At 43.3% G+C, this 22733-nt stretch overlaps 1 protein-coding gene across 1 annotated transcript; it reads right to left on the reverse strand.

The window, feature by feature from the left end:
* Positions 1-9656: 9656 nt before the first annotated feature.
* LOC128331102 (vomeronasal type-2 receptor 26-like) lies at positions 9657-21134 on the reverse strand. The gene is made up of 5 exons (XM_053264459.1): positions 20814-21134; positions 18771-19619; positions 17607-17831; positions 15601-15727; positions 9657-10558 (listed from the first exon to the last, which is right to left on the reverse strand). Exons 1-5 carry the CDS (start codon positions 21132-21134, stop codon positions 9657-9659), a joined length of 2424 nt encoding a protein of 807 aa, XP_053120434.1.
* Positions 21135-22733: the final 1599 nt, after the last annotated feature.

Here is a 22733-nt window from a genome sequence, read left to right on the forward strand (position 1 = left end):
GTATCCAGGTAGTTTACAACTGCATTTCGGCTGGACCTGGGAAACCATATTTTTTTTGCAAGCCAGACTCCAGGGGGTATCTGGAGTAGGGATGTGCACGGAACCTGGCGGGGAAGGTTCGAAGGGGTGGTGGGTAGGATTTTTTGGACTCGGAAGGGTGCACTTACCCCTTCCCCACATCCCCTCCCCCGCTGGTGCTGGAGTCCTGTAAAATCTCTCCGGGTGGCAGCATGCCTCCCTGCTGTCCTTTCCCCTCTTTGGCCGGAAGTACTGGGCGTGCATGTGCACACCAGGCACATGTGCGTGCACATCGCTCACATGCTCATGCACATCAGATGGGCACACACGCGATTGTGACATGCGCGCCCACGCCCAGCGTGCGGACACATGCCTGGTACTTCCAGTCACTCCCAGCCAAAGAGGGGAAGGGGCAGCAGGGAGGTATGCTGCCCCCCGAGGGATTTTACAGGACTCCAGCACCAGTGGGGGGAAAGCAGGGGAGGGTAAATGCACCCTCCCCCACCCTTAAAGTTCTACCGCCCCCCCACCAAACATTCGAACCGGCCAGTGTTTGATCCTGTTTGGACGCTCATAAAAGGGCCTCTGAACAAGTTTGTGCACATCCCTAATCTGGAGTAATGAACTTACTAGCGTGGTAGACACAATCACTCTTAAGTGTCCTCTACAACCTGCTTTAAAGCCAGCCCTGTGGTATTTGGTTGCACTGCGGAAGTTGAAGCAGAAAGGTAGATGACTAAAGGGCAAGTGGAGGAAGACTCAGCGTGAATCTGACATATTGCAACACGGAGCTCATTTGAGGATCTATGCTCTGGTAGTCCGGATGGCAAAGAAGCGGTTTTTCTCTGCCCACATTGCTTCTGCAAGTTCATGTCAAGCTGAGTTGTTTAGGGTTGTGAGGGGGCTAGTTCATGCCCCCTCTGCCTTGAATTTGAACTTGGAACCATCTGTTACTCTCTGTGATGTGTTTAACAATTTTTTGCTGGTAAAATACCTTGTATTCGTGCTGAACTAGACTCCACAGTTACTGCAGAGTCTGTTGTAGAGCTACCCAGCAACCCCTCTTGTGGGATTGAATTGGATCACTTTCAGTTTTTATTTCTGAGAATATGGACAAACTGCTTCAGACTGTATGCCCTGCCACCTGCTCCCTTGACCCTTGCCCAACTTGGCTTATTTCCTCTGGCAATCATATTATCAGAGAGGGTCTGGTAAATATCATAAATGAGGGAGGGCAGGATGCCTCCTTGTCTTAAGGAGGCTATTATTAGACCTTATTTGAATAAGCCTGCATTGGATCCCTCAGAGTTAGCTAATTACAGACCCATCTCTAATCTTTCTTGGTTGAGCATGGTGATTGAAAATAAAACGGCTAATGTTATAATGCCCTTATACAAAACGATGGTGCGGCCATACCTGGAGTACTGCGTACAATTCTAGTCACCACATCTAAAAATGGACGTTGTAGAACTGGAAAAGGCTCAGAAGAGGGCAACCAAGATGATCAGGGGCCTAGAGCACCTTTCTTATGAGGCAAGGCTACAATACCTGGGGCTATTTAGTTTAGAAAAAAAGACAGCTGCAGGGAGACATGATAGAGGTCTATAAAATCATGCATAGAGTGGAGAAAGTGGCTAGAGAGAAATTCTTCTCCCTCTCCCATAACACTAGAACAAGGGGTCATCCCATGAAATTGATTGCCGGGAAATTTAGGACCGACAAGCGGAAGTATTTTTTCACACAACACGTAATCAGCTTGTGGAATTCTCTGCCACAAGGTTTGGCGATAGTCAACAACCTGAATGGCTTTAGGAGGAATTTTGATAACTTCATGGAGGAGAGGTCTATCAACGGCTACTATTCAGAGAGCTATAGGCCACTTCCAGCCTCAAAGGCAGAATGCCTCTGAGTACCAGTTGCAGGGGAGTAACAGCAGCAGTGAGGGCATGCCCTCCACTCTTGCTGTAGGCTTCCAGTGGCATCTGGTGGGCCACTGTGTGAAACAGGATGCTGGACTAGATGGGCCTTGGGCCTGATCCAGCAGGGCTGTTCTTATGCTCTTATGTTCTTATGACTGTACACACATTTGCAGAAACGTCTCTGAAAACCTCCAGGAAACCCACATGAAGAGGAAGCCCGTGCAGAGGAAACCCCAAAGTTGGAGTATGAAGAAGCTGGCCTATTTTTTATCACTCTTCCTATGAACAGACTTGGGATCGAATGCACCCCTTTTATTCCCCTTCCCCCATCTACAAAGCTGATTATGAACTAGTACTCCTCTAGAATACTCAGCCTCTACACTTGCTTTCAATGGCAATAAGATTCAGCGCTGGAACAAAGCAACACTGCCTCTGAGATATGCAGAGTATATTCTGTAGCATATACCCAAATAGATATCCCACATCTGGCATTAAGAATGAGCCTTGGAGATCTCCATTTCCAAGTAGACTGGAGCTCCAGGGTACCCATTTCTATTCTCAAATGCTAAGGAATTGCGCGCAGTCCATTGCAGAATGAGGCCATTTGGACAGAGACCGGGTCGAGTACTTGTGTGTGGAATCAACTTCTTTTTTAAGCTAGAACCCCAAGGTCCACTAACTATAGCCTGGTGAGAATTGGGGGCTGGAGGAGAGGGCAGGCACACACTTCAAATTAAGGAAAGCGGAGCTTCTCTGACCACACATCCTGCCAAGCATTTCAGTCCTACAACTGAATTCTGCTACAGTCTTTCACGCAAAAATGCACTTCTGGTTCCCATGGCATAACAATCCCAGAAAAGGTCTGCATGGAAGAATTGAACTTGGGCTCCATCAAATAATTTCCCCATAGGGATAAATGGGAAAATAAACAATATTAATACCTCCAGAATGGCTAATGAGAAAGCCCTGAAATTTCACTTAGAGTTCCTACAAGCTGATGTGTGGATCAGTCCATGTTGAAAAATACATAAAAAATCAACAGGTGAACTGATCTCCTTGAACGTCCACTCATTTAATCCTATCCTCATGTGGGAACTCCACATGAAATTTCAGGACTTTCTGACCAGCCATTCCAGAAATATTAATACTTCTGGGTTTTCCATTGTTCTCTATGGGGAAATTATGATTTAAGTTGGAAATTCTGGCACAGCTCCCCATAGTGGCAGCCTGTGTTCAATGCACAAGTTTGAACACTGGTAGGTTCATTTCTTATCCTTGCACTAGCACAATTTGTTTGCACTATTAGACTGTTTGTCTAGATGTCAGTCCCCCCATTCAAAGCAAAAACCTGTTCTTCTAAGATTGCTGAGAGTACAGATATCCCAATTTTTTCTTGGAATCTTGAGCTTTTATTGATTTTTTAAAAATGCTACAAATCAACTATTTTATAGCACACACTTAGCAGCTGTTGGCCTAGGCTGCATAAATTGGGATTACTCTGCCACAGCATAATGAGAAGAGGCATCCAATCAATTCCCTGGTGCCTGGAGAAGAATCATAAGGCACTAGGGTTTGTACATGCAGATCAAGTCTGCATTCAGGCTGAATATATATATGGAAAGCTGCTTCTACATACACATTTCCATTACTTGATCATGCCTAGTTGCAGACCATATGGTTTGAAGGAAGACTGTAGCAATCGGCCCTCCCTTACCCTAAAGAGCGAACCGGAACTGAACCCTGTCCTGACTGATAGGCAGTGACCTCTGGGGATCAGCCACTCAGCACATGGTAGCCAGAACCTAGCGGGCCTGGCGGCAGCAAGTGAAAATAGTCTTTGTTCTCAGAAGGAGCTAGGAGGGCAATGAGAGAAGATGGGGGGCAGGCTTCATGAGCACCAGCCATGAAGTCTGGTGGCCTCATGGCCAACAGCCAGCCTGGAGACATCTCTCATGGAAGGACATCTGCAGATCTTTGAGAGACAGGATTGCAGGAAACTTGAATTATCTCCTGGAGTTTGTGGTGAGTTTCAGGGGAAAGGAAGCCAAGGGCTTCAGGGAAAAGGTTTAGCCAGGGAACCGTGTGTTAGGTAGCCTGAGTTAGATTTCTTTTGATTTCGTGCTTTTGCAAATCCTTACAATTGGTCTATAGTGGTTTTATCTGTAACGTAACTAAGAGGAACTGAACCTGAGTCCTTTTATCCAACCAAGGCTCTTTAGAATTCTCTGTACCCTGCAAAGATGATTTGAAAGGTTCCTTGCAACTGTGGGTGCTTTTTGAATTATCTTTGCAACTAGGTAACCACAATTTTTAAAGTGTGCCACTCCAAATACCAGCTGGAGTGCTCTTTGAAAGTATTCTTGCAAATACTGAGTGTTTCTGTTACCTGTAACTAAAAGCTGAGAAAGCCTCAGACTGAAGCAGTCTGTAGTATTTTGAATAAAGTCCCCCCCCCCCCCTCTTTTTGTTCTTTGGATTTTACCTGCCTCTGAGTGGATTTTTAACTCAGCAAAAAGGGATTTTACTCTGGTGCAAACATGCCTCAATGTTAATTTTTCAGCAACCTACCAAGTTTTCCCACCATATGGAAGGTGCATGTGGAGGGGTTTTCTATACTTTTCCATTTGGTAATGAGAAGGAGAGTTCCCTGGAATTTCACCCACATCAGGGAGGGAATTAAACTCTGTTTAAAAAGTGGGCATGGTGGCAGCGAGTACCAAAGGAATAGTTTAAGTTTTAAAGGCCTTTGTTAAGCCTTCATTGAGCAAACATGGAGGAAATGATTCAGCAGTTTTCTTTCCCCCACGTGGGCTTGCTCTGAGGCAAGGACTGGGTTTAAATCCGCTATTCGCTACAAAGACAATAAAATAAAAACATCTATATATGGGACCAATAATGATACATGACAGGGGGAAGATGAGACTGCAGCTCAGTGGTAGAACATCTGCTTTGCATTCAGAAAACAGGTTCAGTCCCTGGCATCTCCATGTAGGTCTGCGAAAGACTTCCTGAAACCTTGAAGAGCTGTTGCCAGTCATTATAAACAATACGGACCTATATTCATCGTATTCATCATATTTGTTGTATATGGACCAAGGATCTAACTTGGTATGTGGCAGCTTCCTGTGCTCCTATGGTCTGCCCTTCATAGAATATTTCAGAGCTTTCATGCGGGGGGGGGGGATCTGAAGTCCTCCCTACCCCCTTTGGATTCATGTCCAGCTGTGTTCCATTTTTTAGTGTTTGTACCTGGAGTTGGGCACTCGATACAGTTTGAGGATTGTGTTAGTATGCAGTATATGCTGCTGCCCTATGGAGTCCCTCCCGAAGCTGACAGAAGCGATCTTGTATTTAGTATTGAGGACCTTCAGACTTGGACTGGGGAACCTCAATAATCATGTTGAAACTACATTGTCTGGGGCATCTTGGGACAATAAAGAGACTATCCCAAAATGTCATCAGCCCAGCATATGTGGCAGGATTTTTAATTAAAAACAACAAACCACCTTTTGAGCCATAGTAATTATTTGATTTACAAGGAATAGCTGAAAGCCCTTGGGAGTATATTTAAAAGAGGATAGGTATGACTCACTCTACGGCCCTTGTAACTTAGTAAGAGAAGGTTACATTTTAAGCTGATGAAGATTCACTTTTTAACTTTTCTATTATAAAATATTTTCTAAAGAGAAAAAAAGGGGACCTTATACACAGGAGGAACAGTGTGCCAATGTGTGAGTCAAGATAATTTGCAAGATTGTTTTATTATTTCCGCTTGTTGATGAGGATAAGGATTGTGTGGAAATCATAGCAACTTTCATATGTTAGTTGTTTGTCTACAGAAGTCTGTAAAAGGGAAGTTTTCATGAAGATACAGGTCACTGAGGAAGACATACGTCGAAACATGTCTGATCCATTGGAAATGACTCACTGAAAAGGACTCTTACACTTTGAAAATACTTCTTATTATTTGGTGGAAAGGCATTTGGTCTTCATAAGGACTTTGGCTCACTGTGAGCATACTTTGACTATCCAGGGACACTTGATTTTAAATGTGTAGTTACACATAGTACTTGTAAATTATATTAATATACCAATTTTCAGGTATATTCTGAATTTTTGGCAGCCTGTTATTACATTAGTTTCTTGTTCTGGTCTTTTTTCTTTTTTTGCATCTACAGGTAAATTGTGGTCTACAGTGGGAGACGTTTTCTTCAACAGCTTTCCAGTATTATTTGCTGTTTCAGTAAACTTTTTCAAGTGTTCAGAAAAGTTCAGTTCTTCAAAAAATCTCAATAGTGTCTTCTTTCTACTTCTGTGCTGAATAGTAGATCCTTCTCAATGGGAGTCTGCATCTTTTCTCACCATATGTCCATATTAAAAATGCCCATATTCACCAATATATGCATTAATACTGTCATAATAATCTATTTCTTATATGATAAATAAATGGCCTCATAGCCCTTTAAAATATTTTTTCTATATAATTTTCAAAACTATCAAATATCCCTGGTCAGTTAATACAATATATATGTTTATAAATACTATTAACAACATATAGTGCAATTATCATTAATCATTGTTATCATTGGATGAAATCTTGTTATCTAAATGAACATAAGGAGTTTACCCCTATAGATAGTTGTTATTGCAAATTAAAAAGCCCTGTACTCTATTTTAAATAAAATCCTCACCAGTCAAATTTGTTCAGATGAGAAGAAGACCTTCCACTTCTTCCCAGCACCAGAACTTCATTACTTAGGATGCCAGCCATTGAAATCAATGACACAAATTAGTTTCCCATAACTAACTAAAGTTGCATTAATTTCATTGGCTGACATCCAGACTAATGTTACTTTAGTGCAAACATGTTGTATTAGTGCAAGGATGTTGAACTAACTAGTTCTGCCAGGTTGGGAGCTTGCTTTATTTATTGATATCTATGTAAACCACTTTGGGAACTTTTGTTGAAAAGCAGTATATGAATATTTGTCATGTTTTTCTGCAACCTAGTGTTGTGCTGGTGCAACAGAGTGTGCTTGCACAACAATCTCCTGTTGTGAAACCTCTTCATATATGTTGCAGGGAATGATGCAAAACTATCTGTTATCTGTGTTGCATAAGTGGACCAAGAGCACAAGAGAATGAGCAACTTGGAGCATCTGCTCAGCTAAGAGAGTGTGTGCCTTTATTCATTGCATTTACACACTAATCTGTAGGTCAGCCAGTGAGGATTCATTTCCTCTGGATACAGCTGAAGGGACTTGGTGGAAAGCCCAAAACGTTTCAGTAAATCAAGCAACATTTCAGTGTGGGTTTCACACATCTCTGCTTATTTATTTATACCAGCTGTTTTGTATTCTATTTTGCATTTTCTTCTCCTCCCCCGTTTCTTGGTCTGTTATGATTTAATGAAGCTCTTCTCAAGATCGGTGAGAAGAGCTTCTTCCGTGTCTGCCGGGAGAGTGGGCTTAGCATCTGTGCCCGAAACAACCAATTCCGGGTGATTCGGAGCCAAACCGAATAACCCCCGATGATTCCCGAAAAATATTGGACCCAAAATGAATCACCCCTGTTTCGGGTCCGAATTTTTCAGGTGTTTTGGGTCTACTTTTTGTGCCCCAGAAAAGTGCCAGCCTTGTCTTCTTCTTCCCGCTCCATTTTCAGTTTGACGTCTCTTTGAATTTCCCACCTTTTTGCCTCCATTGATTTCAATGCAGAAATTGCTTTCCTGTCACTTTAATTGAAAAGGTCCTGGGGCAGAAGAGTGGGGTGGGGTGGTAGTGCCCAATGGGTGGATGCTACCACCCGAATTCCAGGGGGATTGGGCTGAGGGCTGATTTTTGGTGAATTTCAGAACCTTAAAAACATGTAAACTTCAGAAATTCACCAAAAATCAGCCCTCTGCACAATCACTCTGCAATTGGGGTGGTAGCCCCCACCCATTAGGCACTACCACCCACCCCACTCTTTTGGCCCAGATCCCACTTTCTGCCCCTGATCTGCCCCAAAGATACTAAAACTTCAACAATTCACCAAAAATCAGCCCTTTGCCCAATCCCCCTGAAATTTGGGTGGTAGCCTCCACCCATTGGGCACTACCACCCCACCCCACTCTTTTGGCTCCAGGACCCGTTTTTTACCTGAATCATTCAGATTCGGATTCGGGTTAATCCAAATCTGAACCGAATCAGGGGTAATTCGGGTGGGCAAAATTCGGGCACAGAACAGAGCAGGGGTGTTTCGGTTCAGGTCCGAACCAAAACACGGAAAATCCGAATTGCACACCCCTACTTCTCACCAGTCATGAGAAGAGCTTCGTTAAAGTGGCTTCGGCCACTCTCCCCACAGACAATCAAAAGGCAGCCCTGGGTGGCTGGATCGGCCACCCACACAACTGCCGGCTCTGTCATGGAGCTGGTGAGGGTTGTGGGGATCAGGGGCCACATGGCCCCTGAAAGATCCAGGATGCCCTGCACAAGTGCATGGGGCATCCTGGAGAGACCTCCTGGTCGGGGGTTGCAACTGGCACGCCGTGGCGACACATGAGCAAAAAAATGAGGTTAACAGAGCATTTACTCCATTAACCTCATTTAAGGGGAGGGGGAATTAGGTGGGCTAGCCGCTTTGGGAGCACTGGGCTCACTGGGCTCATCAGCCTAGTGGTTCCCACAATCACTGGAAAGTGGGCTAAGCTCCCTTAGCCCACTTTCCAGTGATTGTTGGAATAGCCTCAATGTGTTGTGTTTTTATCTCATGTGTTAACATTGTGTTGTAAGCTGCCGAGAAAACAATTTGTTATGGGCCAGCTAATAAATAAAGTTGTTGTGTCTTGCAGTTTCACACTTCCCTACTTATTTTGATCCCTACGTATTCACACATCCCTACCATAGTAAAACAATATCAGAAAATATCAAATATTAGTTTGATTTTAAAGAAAAAAAGTCTATCCATATCGTGTTCATTCAGTAGCAATTTAGGATTCTTCCTTCCTTCCTTGATGGCTTAGTCTAAATGTAATCATGACCCAACAGCTATGTGAAAGGGCAAGCATTATAATACTTAATAACCAACAATGAAGCTATTCTCGCACGCAGTGAAAACCAGGCTATGGGTACATTATGGGACTTTTGGGGGCTGGGAGGCCCCCAAACCCCACCACTCTGCACTGGCTCTGAGATGGAGCCAGTAATCATCTGGATGGACTATCCTGCCACCCAGAGAGGGCAAGGGGGTCGTCTGCAGGGAGAGTGTGTCAAACCCGCTCTCCCCGCTGACTTCTTTTCAGTGCTTCACACTGCTTGTGTGAATTGCCTCAATTATTCTGGCATCATAGCATTAAATCTGCATTTAGAGAGCTATGAGTAGAAAATCACATCTGGCCAAGAGCAGAATTATGTAGTAATTACGTCTTAGAATCACAATAGAACCCGGATAACCATTTTAATTGATATAATCCTTTTCATTATTAGAAGTAAAATAAGAAAGGAAGAGTCAGGTTAGCTTTTCTAGTTTTATTAGACCAATAAATCTAATGATACTGAACACACATCTATTCCTTTCCTTTATTTCAGGGCTCTGATGTGCACACAGAAATCTATACTGCTGCTCCATTCTCAGTAAAGCCCTGAAACAAGGCTATGCACTATATGTATAGCATCATCTGTAGTTTCCAACAAGGCTTACTCCCCAGTAAATATGTTTTTTGCAGCCATGGATATTTTACTTATTTCTCCTTACTAGCTGCTCCCTAATGTTCAGTTCAGGCCTCAGCAAAATAATGTAGCATTTGGGGGAAAAGATACAACCCAATAACCCAGTACTGGAAGCTAAGATAGAGAAGATTTCCACAGCTACCATGTATTTCCCCTTGGTGCTCAAGTAGGTTGGAACAAAAGACAACCACACACTGCAAAACATGAGCATACTGAAAGTGATAAATTTGGCTTCATTAAAACTATCTGGTAACTTTCTGGCTAGGAAAGCCACAGTGAAACTTATAATGGACAGAATTCCCATGTAACCCAGGACAATATAAAACATAATGACAGATCCTTCATTACATTCTGCTATTATCTCTCCAATCAATGAATGCATATCAAAATCTGGGAATGGAGGAGTGGTTGCTAGCCACACTGTACAAATGACTACTTCAACAAAGGAACTGGAAAACGCAATGGAGTTGGTCAGTCTTTTCCCCAGCCATTTCCTCATGCTGTACCCTGGTTTGGTAGCCATGAACGCTAGAACCACAGTGATGGTTTTGGCCAACACACAAGAAACAGCCACTGAGAAGATGATGCCAAAAGTAGATTGTCGAAAAAAGCAAGTTAGCTTCCTTGGTTGCCCCAGAAATAGGAAAGAACAGAGAAAACAGAGCAGGAGAGAGATGAGAAGAGTGTAGGTGATGACATGGTTATTGGCTTTTACAATGGGGGTATTTTTGTGCTTAATAAAAATTCCTAGTGCTAAAACAGTGATCAGGGAAAAAGAAACTGCAGCTGAGGCTAAACTTGTCCCTAATGGTTCTTCATAAGATAGAAAGTGTATAACTTTCAGAATACATACATCTCTGTCCTTGCTTGGATATTGATCTTCTGGGCACATGAAACAATCATCCATGTCTGGGGTGGTGGAGAGAAGAAAAAGAAATGTTAGTACTAATTTATGTATACATTAGAGCTAATTATCATAATTACCTCCAAAGTGGCAATTCACGAATAGATTCTACCTGCTAATAGTTCCATATATAAAGTTGATGTGTAAAGTTTAATAATAATTTAAGCATTGTTCTATTTAAACAGTTTAAGCCTGGTTTAGCAGATAATACAACTTTTTTCCCATTTCTCAATGTTGCCCTTGAGCAAGCACTGTAAAAATTATTAAATGGATAACTGAATAAATAGGCAGACAAGGAGGTGCTTCAAACAATGCGTGCGAAGAGCCTGGCGGGTTACTGCGGGAAGAGTGGGCTTAGCCCATTCTCCCCACAGATGAGCAGATGCTCACAGCTGGGTGGCTGAATTGGCCATGACTGCCAGCTCCGTCACACAGCTGGTGGGGGCTGCGGGGATCGGGGGCTGTGCGGCCCCTGGAAGGTCCAGGAAGCCCCTCATGAGTGTGAACGACATCCTGGAGAGACCCCTGAGACCAGGAGGCTGTTTGCAGCCTCCTGGTCAGGGGTCTACTCCTGTGTCACCAATCACTCTGTTAACGATCACTCTGTTAACCTTGTAATGGGAGGGGATTTAACTAGGGATGTGCAGAACTGGTCCGGTGGTCCATGGTTCAACGGTTCAGTCCGGGCCGTGGGTTTGTGATCGAACTGAACCCCCCCCCCCAGGTTCTGTCAGACCGGAACCAGAGTGCTGGGTCCAGTCTGTGGACCGGCCCGCAAACTTTTTTTAAAAAAATTTAAAATATAAAAATCAAGCACCTGTAGCCCTTTCGGGGGGCTTGCTGTAACCGCGTGGGGGGGGGGTTCCCACGCAGGTTCCCTCTCCCCCCCCCGCCGGCCTTTGTCATCACCACCATGGATGGGAAACCATAGCCTTTTTTTACCCTTTCAGGCCTCAGTAAAAGTGAGCGGCCGCCATTTGGGCTATGGTTTCCTGGCCGAGGCGGTGATGACGAAGGCCAGCAGGGGGAGAGGGAACCCATGCAGACACACACACACCCTGCGGCTACAGCAAGCCCCCCGAAGGGGCTACAGGTACTTGATTTTTATATTTAAAAATTTAAAAAAATGTTCACAAACCAGTCCGTGGACCGGACGGGGGGGGTTCGATGGGGGCCGGACCGAAGTGGCTCAGTTCCATTCGAGGTCGGTCCAGCCTCGAACTGAACCGGGCCAGACGGTTCCGTGCACACCCCTAGATTTAACATGGCTAGCTGCCGGGAGCCGCACAGCTCCCATTCTAGTATACAATCACCAAAAGGCGGGCTGGGCTCCCTTAGCCCACTTTTGGGTGATTGTGGGAATAGCCTTCCAGACTTCTAAATACATTGCTTTTAAGAACTTGCAGTATTGTGATAAATGGCAATATGCTGAGTTTGCAAAAACACTCTCAGTCATGACTCTGGCAGCTAGCAGTCAATATAATTCATGACTGCCATGTTGTAGACACTCATAACCATTAACCTTGTTTTGAAGACGTTTGGATGTAGCCAGCTTCAGATACTGGACTGGGTCTCACAATCAGTCAGACCTGGTTTAGGGCGCTGAGCGGGAAGACTGGGCTAAGCCCGCTCTCCCCACTCACAAGTGGGCAGGGAGCCCTGGGCAGCCAGATCGTCCACCCACACGATATCTGGCTCTGAGACGGAGCCGGAGGGCGCTGGGGAGCTCGGGGGCTGTGCGGCCCCCGGAAGCCCCAGTATGCCCTGCGTGAGTGCGCAAGGCATACTGGGGAGACCCCCGAGCTGGGAGGCTGCTTTTAAGCCTCCCGGCCGGGGGTCTACTCACAAGTAGCTGTGGCGCAGAGCCACGCCACGGCTACTCACGAGTGGATAGGCCGGGTTTGCGGAGTGCTCGCTCCGCAAACCCAGGCTAAGGGGCGGGCTACAGGAGTGGGCTAGCTGCTCTAGAACCACCGGGCTCGGCTGCGAGCCCGGTGGTTCTTATGATCACAAAAATCGGGCTAGGATTTTCCTAGCCCTATTTTTGTGATCGTAAGAATAGCCCCACTGATAATGTGATGAGACAAAACATGGTTCTGATCCATTTAGGAGAGGAGAGCTGGTCTTGTGGTAGCAAGCACGACTTGTCCCCTTAGCTAAGCAGGGTCCCCCCGGTTGCATTTGAATGGGAGACTAGAAGTGTGAGCACTGTAAGAAATTCTCCTCAGGGGATGGAGCTGCTCTGGGAAGAGCAGAAAGTTTCACGTTCCCTCCCTGGCTCCTCCAAGATAGGGATGAGAGAGATTCCTGTCTGCAAACTTGGAGAAGCTGCTGCCAGACTGTGAAGACAATAGTGAGCTAGATAGATGGTCTGACTCATTATATGGCAGCTTCCTATGTTCCTAGGTTCCTACCAACTCATACAATTATGCCACCCCGATTCTACAGTGAGCTAAAGTCTAGTTCACACCTGCACCTGCATGTAACACTTGATTTCTCCCATCGTTTGATTTACTGCAGTGAACGATTGTAATTATTATATTGATAAGAATTGCATTTGAAGTGAGATTATTTTTAGCCAACTTTTCAGTAGGCTTATGAGAACACGCGGCTGATTGTGTGTGTGTGTGTCCCATCAACTTCCAATGCCTTGACCAATATGAACCAAATATGGTACAGTTGTACTGACATATAGGGACTAGGGATGTGCAAAACGTTTCGGGTACAGAACGATCTGTACCCGAAAAAGTGAATTTCGGGTGATTCAGATCCGAACCGAATCACCCCCAAAGAGATCAAAAAATTTTTGGATCCGAAACGAATCACCCATTTCGGATCTGAAATTTTTGGATGTTTGGGCCCTCTATTTGATGTCTATTTGAATTTCCCGCCTTTTTGACTCCCATTGACTTCAATGCAAAAAGGTCTGATGTGACGCCTGCTCAAATTTCAGGTCCCAGGGCAAAATAGTGGGGTGGGGTGGTAGTGCCCAATGGGTGGAGGCTACCACCCAAATTACAGAGGGATTGGGCAGAGGGCTGATCTTTGGTGAATTTCTGAAGTTTACGCATTTTTAAGGTTTCCCACCATTAAGGGTGTATTGCTTCACTTCGGGGAGGGGAGGGGTGGCCTAGATCAGTGTGGGGTTGGTGGTAGTGCCAGGTAGGGGCAAGGAAGCTACCTGAATTTTTTCAAAGGATTTGGGAAGAGGGCTGATTTTTGGTAAATTGTTGAAGTTTACGCGTCTTTAAGGTTTTTCCTCATATTAAGTTATAATGGAGCTTTCAGCAGCCCCATAAGTGCACTTGGGGGGTGCTGGGGTGGCCCAGAGCGAGTGGTGGTGTAGTAAATATAGAGTGCCAACCACCCCCATGGGTTTCTAACCCATGGGGTACAGGGTTCTGTTGTTTCTGAGGTATTCTGAGTGTGGATTCTTTGATAGCAAATGAGATTTTCAATGAGACACCATGAATCCACTCTAATTTGCTATCATAGAATCCACACTCAGAATATCTCAGAAACAATAGAACCCTGTACCCCATGGGTTAGAAACCCATGGGGGTGGTTGGCACCCTATTTGATCTACACTGCCACTCGCTCTGGGCCACCCCAGCACCCCCCAAGTGCACTTATGGGGCTGCTGAAAGCTCCATTATAACATGAGGAAAAACCTTAAAGACGCGTAAACTTCAACAATTCACCAAAAATCATCCCTCTCCCCAAATCCTTTGAAAAAAATCAGGTATCTTCCTTGCCCCTACCCGGCACTACCACCAACCCCACACCACTCTAGGCCACCCCTTTCCCCCTGACGTGAAGCGACACACCCTTAATGGGGGAAAACCTTAAAAAAATGTAAATTTCAGAAATTCACCGAAAATCAGCCCTCTGCCCAATCACTCTGCAATTGGGGTGGTAGCCTCCACCCATTAGTCACTACCACTCCACCCCACTCTTTTGGCCCAGATCCCACGTTATGCCCCTGATCTGCCCCAAAGACACTAAAATTTCAAAAATTCACCAAATATCAGCCCTTTGCCCAATCCCCCTGAAATTTGGGTGGTAGCCTCCACCCATTGGGCACTACCACTCCACCCATTATTTTGCCCCTGGGACCTGTTTTTTAATCCGAATCAATTCAGATTCGGATTAATTCAGATCCGAATCGAATCAGGGGTGATTCGGATGGGCTATATTCAGATACAGAACAGAACAGGGGTGTTTTGGTTTGGATCCAAATTGAAACAGCAAAAATCCAAATTTCACACCCCTAATAGGGACACCTCAATGGCATAGTTTGTGATGAAGTCATTCACCCCAATTCAAGATGGCGGGTGCATGAATGATTGAGATGCAAGTTCACTAACTTGAGGACTGTCCAACTGATTTGGACAAAATTTGGTACAGCTGTAGTGAGTGACACACAGGAATACCTCAATGACATAGTTTGTGATGATGTCATCCACCCCAATTGAAGATGGCAGATGCGTGAACCATTGAAGCACAAATGGGCTAACTTGTGAACTGCCTAACTGATTTGAACCAAATTTGCTACAACTACACATAGGGATGCCCCAATGGCATAGTTTGTGAAGATGTCATTCACCCCAGTTCAAGATGGCATAAACTTATGAGGTGCAATTGGGCTAACTTGTGAACTGCTTACCAATTTGAACCAAATGTGCCACAGCTGTAGTGGCATATGGGGAAACCTCAATGCCATAGTTTGTGATGATAGTTTGTAATGATGTCATCCACCTCGGTCCAAGATGGATGTATGAACATTTGATGTGCAAGAGATCTAACTTGTGGACCTCGATTTGAACCAAATTACGTCCAGTTGTAGAGATAGTGAAAGGAAAGTAGGTGGATTAGTTCTTACTAGAACTTGTTTGCTTATCTGATCCAGTGCACACATAGGGTAAAATTTCCCATCTTTTGGCCAGATTACACAGATAACCATCCTACCAAATGCTTACATGTATGTCATGATAAATATCAATAATAGCACTACATGCTGTAAGAGCTGACACACTACATTACCTACCATTTTGGTTTGAAATCTTTCCTTCAGGGCATAGAACACAATCGTAGCAGCAAAATTTTTCTCCTTCTTTCTTTTTCTTCTGATAACCAGGCTGGCAAGAGTTACTACACGATGAAACAGGTGGAATCTATTGGGAAACTCAAGGGGAGTTTCAGATCAGATAAATTGTGTGTGTGTGTGTGTGTGTGTGTGTGTGTGTGAGAGAGAGAGAGAGAGAGAGAGAGAGAGAGAGAGAGAGTGTCTTGGGTTACTATTTCACTTCATTTTATTTATTTATTCAGATATTTTTATCCCACTCTTTCTCCAAGGACACAGGGCGATGTTCATGGTTATTTTTATCCTCACAACAGCCCTGTGAGGTAGATCAGGTTGAGCGTTAAGTGACTGGTCCAGGGTCTCCCAGTGAGTTCCATTGCTGAATGGGGATTTGCACTCCGGTCTCCCTGGTCCTAGTCCAACACTCTAACCACTACACTACACTTTTCATTGTAGTTGAACTACAATGAAAAAAGCAAGCAGTTAATATGTAATGATCAAGTTATACAGAACATTACACATGTACGTATCTGCTGTTGCATCCCTGAGCATGACAATGGTAAACTTGTGAATCTCTTGCTGGCTGAGGAAAATGCTAAAAAACTGACTACTCAGCAGTGTGCTTTGTAAGATTCATTTTTATATTGCATAAGTGCATAGATAGGTTAGCCATATTGTTTTAGATAAATGCTTGACATGAGTCTGTTCGCTTGATACAGTTTAGGCCTTGATCTTAGCATGAACCCATGAGCAATGCTGTCATATAGGTAAAGTCCCAGATCCTCCGCATTGTGCTCAAAATGAGACATCCTTGGCCATGCCAATTCCCCCTTCCAGCAATCTTCCATTCTGTTCAAGAAAGCCCCCACCTTCTCTCTCATCTAATCTTAGAGACCCAGCCTGTCAACTCAGGCAAACTTCCTCATTTTTCACTGAAAAGCATAGTCTAAAAAGTAAGAGTATGCTAACCACAAACTTCACGCTCAGAAAGTTTGGTGCTGCCCAGACTCTGTACCTTTCAATTCCCTTACGCACAAGCCACCTTTGACCAATAGTATTAAATGTCAGAAGGGACAGGTTAGCCGAGGGTCATGGATGGTCAAGACCCCTTCTTTATCCAATCACTATCAGATGCGTAGGTGGGAAAGGCGAGGATACTTAAAACCCTAATTTGAGGATAGAAGGAGGCGGCTCTCTCCCTCAGGGAGGGTGGCTCAGGCACAGCACACAGGAGGATGAAAGGAGGAAGTTGATCCAATCAATCAATTTGACGGCACCTAGCATCTAGCAAAAAGAGGAACAAGTCGAGGCTCCCATGGGGTATAGTATATTGTGACCGCAAGGGTCTGGCTGTCCTGTCAGTGTCTTAAGGCTGTTAGTTTTGTGACTGCTTTATGTGAGAGAAGTAATTTTGCTGCATGCTGTATGCTGTGATTCATCTGAATATTGGTAAGAAAACAAATCTGTTTTGATTAAATATAATCTCTTCACTTCTCCTCATGTTTTCTGGGTCTTGGGATTCCTGACAGCCAGTACCATCAAAAAGGACCCACAGTCTATTCGTGTGAGGATTTTTGAAGCCATCATTTATTCCTGGTTGCAGGGATTTGGGGAGCCAAAAATCTCTCACAGCCTTATCCCATAAAAACAAAGATGGCCAACTGGTAGCATTAATTTTATATTCCTCTGTTTATTTTTTTAATGTGATAGGACACAGGCTGACAAACTGACTAAATTGCTGGATAGAAATTCCATTGAAATCAATAGGACAAACTAATAATAGTTTACTTGTCCTATTAACTTTAGTGAGTCTTCCAATTAGTAATTTAATCAGGATGTCAGCCATTGACTTTATTAGGTAAACTGATCACTCATGATGGGGTCAGATTGTGCAGCAAGAAAGGTTCCAGCTTCTGAAACCAGCCATCTGGAGAATGAAGAAGCTTTTGAGAATATCCTAGAATCCACACCTGAGTAAATTTTCTGTGCCACACGATTAGATCATCATTAATGATGAATTCTCCTGTAAGAGCCTTGTGTTGAATGCTTCCAATTTTCACTTTAAGGAATGAGTTATTTGGGAATGTTACCATGTTCATGATGTCAAATCCATCTTCCATTTCTCTGTTATGATTAAAGGACACTGTCTCTCCAACTGAGTTGTTAAACCAAATGCCTTGAAAATATGAATGGAGCTAGTTGAAAGAAATAAGGAACAAAGGTAATATGTTTTGTTTCTTTATTGCAGGTGTATATATACCCCATTCTATTAATTCAAGGAAGTTCAGAGGAGCTTGTGAGTTTAAAATATTTTAAGAGTGTAAAGGTATTTTAAAAAGGATATCTGAAAAGCACCAGCATTAGCACTATCTCAAAATCAAAATGGATCCTGTTCCATATTAAAGAATAACTTAGAGATGACACTTAAAAGCCTGGGTAAAATACAAAAGTCCTCATCTGGGACCAGAAAACAATGAGTTCTGTGCCAGGCAGATCTTCTTGAAGAAAGTATTTTACTGGTATGCCATGACCAAAAAGGTCCCTGGGAGTCTTGATGCTGAGTTTTAAAAATACCTTTCCTTACTAACATAGTTTTATGATGCTTCATGTAGTCCCTAAAATCCAGGTATTTTTCAGTGGTAGAAATTGATGGTTTTATTTTGTAGGCTCAAAGAATGGGAAGCTATAATATGTTGTCAGTGAATAATGTGCACAACACCTTTCCACCAGTTACTCCTTTTAAAATTATAAACTCTTTTAAAATATAATCAGTATGAGACAAATTAAGCATATAAACAACTACAAGAAAATACAAGAGAAACAAAAACAACTACAAGAGACAGGAATATGATACTAATTCAAATTTAAACAATACTTGTGTCTATTCCAACTGTTTGTAAACAAACAGTGCAGAGAGTCTTGCTTGGACTGGATCCATTAATGCCTACAGCAAGTGATTTTGTACTTCAAAATTCCGTACCACATAATTACCTCTTTAATTCATTCATTGTTGCCACATGTTGTGTTTCCAGTTTTTATCAACAGTTATTCACTGAAGATAAAGTTGGATGTTTCCTCATCTTTTTTTTAAAGCTTTTCATTGAAACAAAGCAATTTCATTGTGGATACATTACCTGCCAAGGCCTGAAATCCTGAAACTGGAGGATTTTACCTTCCACTATTACTCTGTGGTTGGATCGAGATGAATACATTGCATGGAAAGCATGTGCCACAGCATAGACAGCATTATAGATGCTGTAGCTGTGACCAGTCATACCAATTTCAAACAAAGGTCCAGGAAGGCTCTCTAGCTTCTCCTCCCCAGTACATATTCTGTGGACCTCCTTTTCCTGGAGATTCAGAAATGTACAGTCAAATGCTTGCTCCCAGAAATCCTTGAGAAAACCATATCCTTGTGTCCGGGAAGGCTTTACCATCTGAAGAAATTCCTTGAACTTTAGAAGGTGATTTGAGTGTATTGTGAAGGAAATGGCACCTTGGAATGCTTGCAGATTTGCATCCATTTGGATGCTTGCGAATGCAAACTCAATCTGGGCTGTCATAATCCACACATTTCCCAAGGATATTTCTTTATATAAAAAATTTGTTATAAGAATCAGCAATAAAATGGTCATCATTTCACCATAGACAATACATGTTCTGGCTTTGCTGTCTGTGAGACGCAGATACATGTTTTCACCCATATTATCCATCTCAGTGTCAGTACGCCAAAAAGCTTCCTTTAGGATTCTTTCAGTGAAGGCTGAACAAATTCCATTCTGAGAAAGCAATGGCTCCATAACTTGCAAAAAATGTTCTCCACTGTCATCATCAACAACAAAGAGCCCAACCCACGTCCATCGAAAATGCTGAAGTAACTGGATAATCCCTCTGTACTGATGAGATTCACTTGGGACTGTGTGGTACAAGTATGGAAACTGTGCTTTTCCATTCTCTTCCGGGGCAAAAGAGCTGTAGGTGAGCTAACAGAACATTTACAGTTATGTTTGTGTTGTGGGGGTAGGTCCCAAAGCCTGTGCATGTGAAAGTATTTTTGTAAAATGAATATGCACTAAAAGGCAAGTTCCATGAGGGTTAAATTCAGTTGCACCCAGAACCCAAAGAAAGACAAGAATAAGGCACATGTGATTGATTAAATTAGGACCAGTTAACTTTAGCAGGAAAAGCAAGGTAAACCAACATGGTAAAACATTCATAACTTTCCTAACTGAATGAGGGCAACTCCTCCTGGTGGGAGTCAGCTGCCTAAAGATAGCTGTTTCTCCCACATCTGGGTAAATTAACTGGGCTTGGTGGTTGCCAGTGGCCAACCGACCTCTATCTTACTACACAAGTACTGTGTTGAGGGTGGACTGCCCAAGTCTCCTTCCCCCAAGTCTCAAAGCTCTGAGTGGATTAATTGAGGAACTCTCCAAAGGGAATCAATTCTCAGCTGCCCCAAGCCACAAAACCCTGCGGCCATTCACATGACATACCGGGTGGGAAGTTGGGCAGGGGGGATTTTTTCCTAGCCTTGCCTTCTTCCCAGATGATCAGTGTTGACCTGGTGGGAGCAAACTCTGGGACTCAATGTCCTGGCCCCCCAAACTCCCACCATGCACTGCACTAGGGATCTCCCTCCCCCAGGTGATGGGCAGGCTCCTGTCAGTATTTCAGTACTCGGACACTTTACTTTTACGTTTGATCTATGATTCATTCATTCATTCATTCATTCAACTTTCCCTCCAAACTCTGCAACTGACAACTTTTACCTCAAAGCTGCTTGTTAGAGGTAGCGACATTTTTAACGCTTACAGAGCTTGGAGTGTACACAGAAAAATGCAAGGGCAAAACAAATTACAAACCATAAAACAAAGTGGGTCATTCCTTCGTAGCTATTTTTTTCTGAAATCTGGATATGATCTCCATTCATTTGTACCTGCTTTGGAATGTGGGTTTTTCTTCTGATTGACCAACACCGTTACCTACAATTCTGGGGCTTGTTAATTTATGTTGACCCGGTTTTCTTCTGTATTCATTTTTAAATTGTTATTGTTTGAAATGTCAATAAAAAGAATTCTTTAAAAATCATTAGCAAGACTACATTTTTCTGTCAGTCATGCCTCTCCTTCTGCCAGATTTATGAAAATCCCGGTACCCCCATGCACAAATCCTACCTGTGGGATCTTGTAGAGGCCTAATACATCTGACATGCATAAGGAGATTTCAGAACCAAGGCTTCCAATGACAGCTATTAGGCTTCTTTGGTTGTCACATGTATAGTTAGGAACAAACCTATGGGATTTGAAGAGCAGATCCAGAGTAGTATGATATGTCATCCTCGCATCATAGTAGCTGTCATACATGTGGAACCCAATAGTAATATTGGGCAAGATGTTTGGATTCTCATTGATCTCATTCACAGCAAACACCAAGGCCAGAGCATGCTGGTACAACTTTGACACCACGCTGGAAAAAAAGTTAATTTGCTCTTTCATAGATACGGTCTGCAATGTATGTAATCATTTTGTTATAGTGCTGGCCTATTCTGGATTCAAGGCTATCTAATATTTAATCCACTCCATACAAGCATCATAAGCCTTCATTACTCAAATGAATGAGGGGGGAAACCTCACAGAGAACTATAGAGAGAAGCTACAAACACGATCAAGGATGGGAGGTACAAAAGTGACCAAAAGCATTCACCTGTCTCACAGTTCTGTAGGATCATAAGAAAATCCTGAGTATAATTGTACATGATAGGGGATTATCCACTTCAGTGCAGTAGATCTAGAGGTCTTTGCCACATAAGAAGAGCCTTGCTTTATCAGGTACAAGGGTTGTCTAATCCATTTTCCTATTTATCTAGAGTGGCCAACCAAATGCCTCTGGGAAGCCCACAAGCAGGAGATGAGGCCATCTCCCCAATCTCACCCTTCCTCCCATGAAGCTGGTATTTAGAACCATACTGCCTCTGAACTGGGGAATAGCATACAACAATCAAGACTAGTAGCCACTGATAGATTTGTCCTCCATCTGTCTAATCCCCTTTTAAAGCCATGTAAGCTAGTGGCCATCATCACATCTTGAATGCCATACATTCATTATGCATTTTGTGGAATAGTACTTCCTTTTGACTGTTCTAAATTTCCTACCAATGTATTTCATTGGATAACTTCTGGTTCTTGTTTTATGAGAGAAAGAGAAAACCTCCTCTGTATCCACTTTCTCCACACTATGCATAATCCATAGAGATGGTCTCTAGTGTCAAGCAAAGGCCTTTCCCTCAGGGAAATATTTCTGGGTGGCACAAAGGACATTCTGGGGAAGGGAAGGTCATCAAAAATCACCCCCATCACACCAGTGGCACACCAGTCTGGAAGCGCTGTTATTCTGATCTGCTTGCTGCACTGGCATTTCCTTAGTCAGGATGTCAGCCACTGAGTTCTTTGTGATTTAATTCCAAGAGCAAGAATTAACACTTTGCATGTTTTACAAATCATACCCCAATATTTACATCCCTAACAATGGATGTTTGGGTAATTTTTCTCTATTCCTTCTATTCTAGCCAATCTTCTATCCAGAAAACTCACCTTTATCAGCCTTCCTTCCTTCCTTCCTTCCTTCCTTCCTGAAATGCAATTGAAAATGATGCCCTAAACTGATTTCCCCCAGCTTTGCATATTTTTGCAATATTTTGTATACAATTTTTCAAAGGTTTTCTTTCCCCATTGACTCAATTTCTCAGGTTTTGTTTTCATATTATTGTGCCTTATAGAAATTGCATTGAGTAATATGCAAAGTAGGTGCAACTTTTTTAAAAAAAAAACTGCTGGCTATCTTCTACAAAAAGCTGCTATATTATGGAAGGAGAAAGGCTGAGTATACCACACTCATTCTTTGAACATTATATTCCTTGTGTTGCACATTACCCTTGCTAACTGGGCAAAGAGGCACTTTTCAAAGTGGTGATTATCTTTATATTAAACAGGGAGAAAGGAACTGGCCCTATTCAACCCCGGTGGCTGGTGCTGGCGACTACCTTGTGTTTCTTTTCAAATGTTTTTAGTGTGTAAACCACTTGGAGAACTTTATGT

Source organism: Hemicordylus capensis, chromosome 6 (genome assembly GCF_027244095.1).
Source record: "Hemicordylus capensis ecotype Gifberg chromosome 6, rHemCap1.1.pri, whole genome shotgun sequence".
Taxonomy (NCBI): domain Eukaryota; kingdom Metazoa; phylum Chordata; class Lepidosauria; order Squamata; family Cordylidae; genus Hemicordylus; species Hemicordylus capensis.

Bases quoted from the DNA above. Each gene is read 5' to 3' on its own strand.
- LOC128331102 (XM_053264459.1), bottom strand. From the start codon at position 21,134: ATGAAAGAGCAAATTAACTTTTTTTCCAGCGTGGTGTCAAAGTTGTAC. The intron at 17,832-18,770 runs GTAATGTATCCA...TCTTTCAACTAG, and splicing joins AGGATTTCAGGCCTTGGCAG to CTCCATTCATATTTTCAAGG. The intron at 10,559-15,600 runs GTAGGTAATGTA...CCACCACCCCAG, and splicing joins AAAGATTTCAAACCAAAATG to ACATGGATGATTGTTTCATG.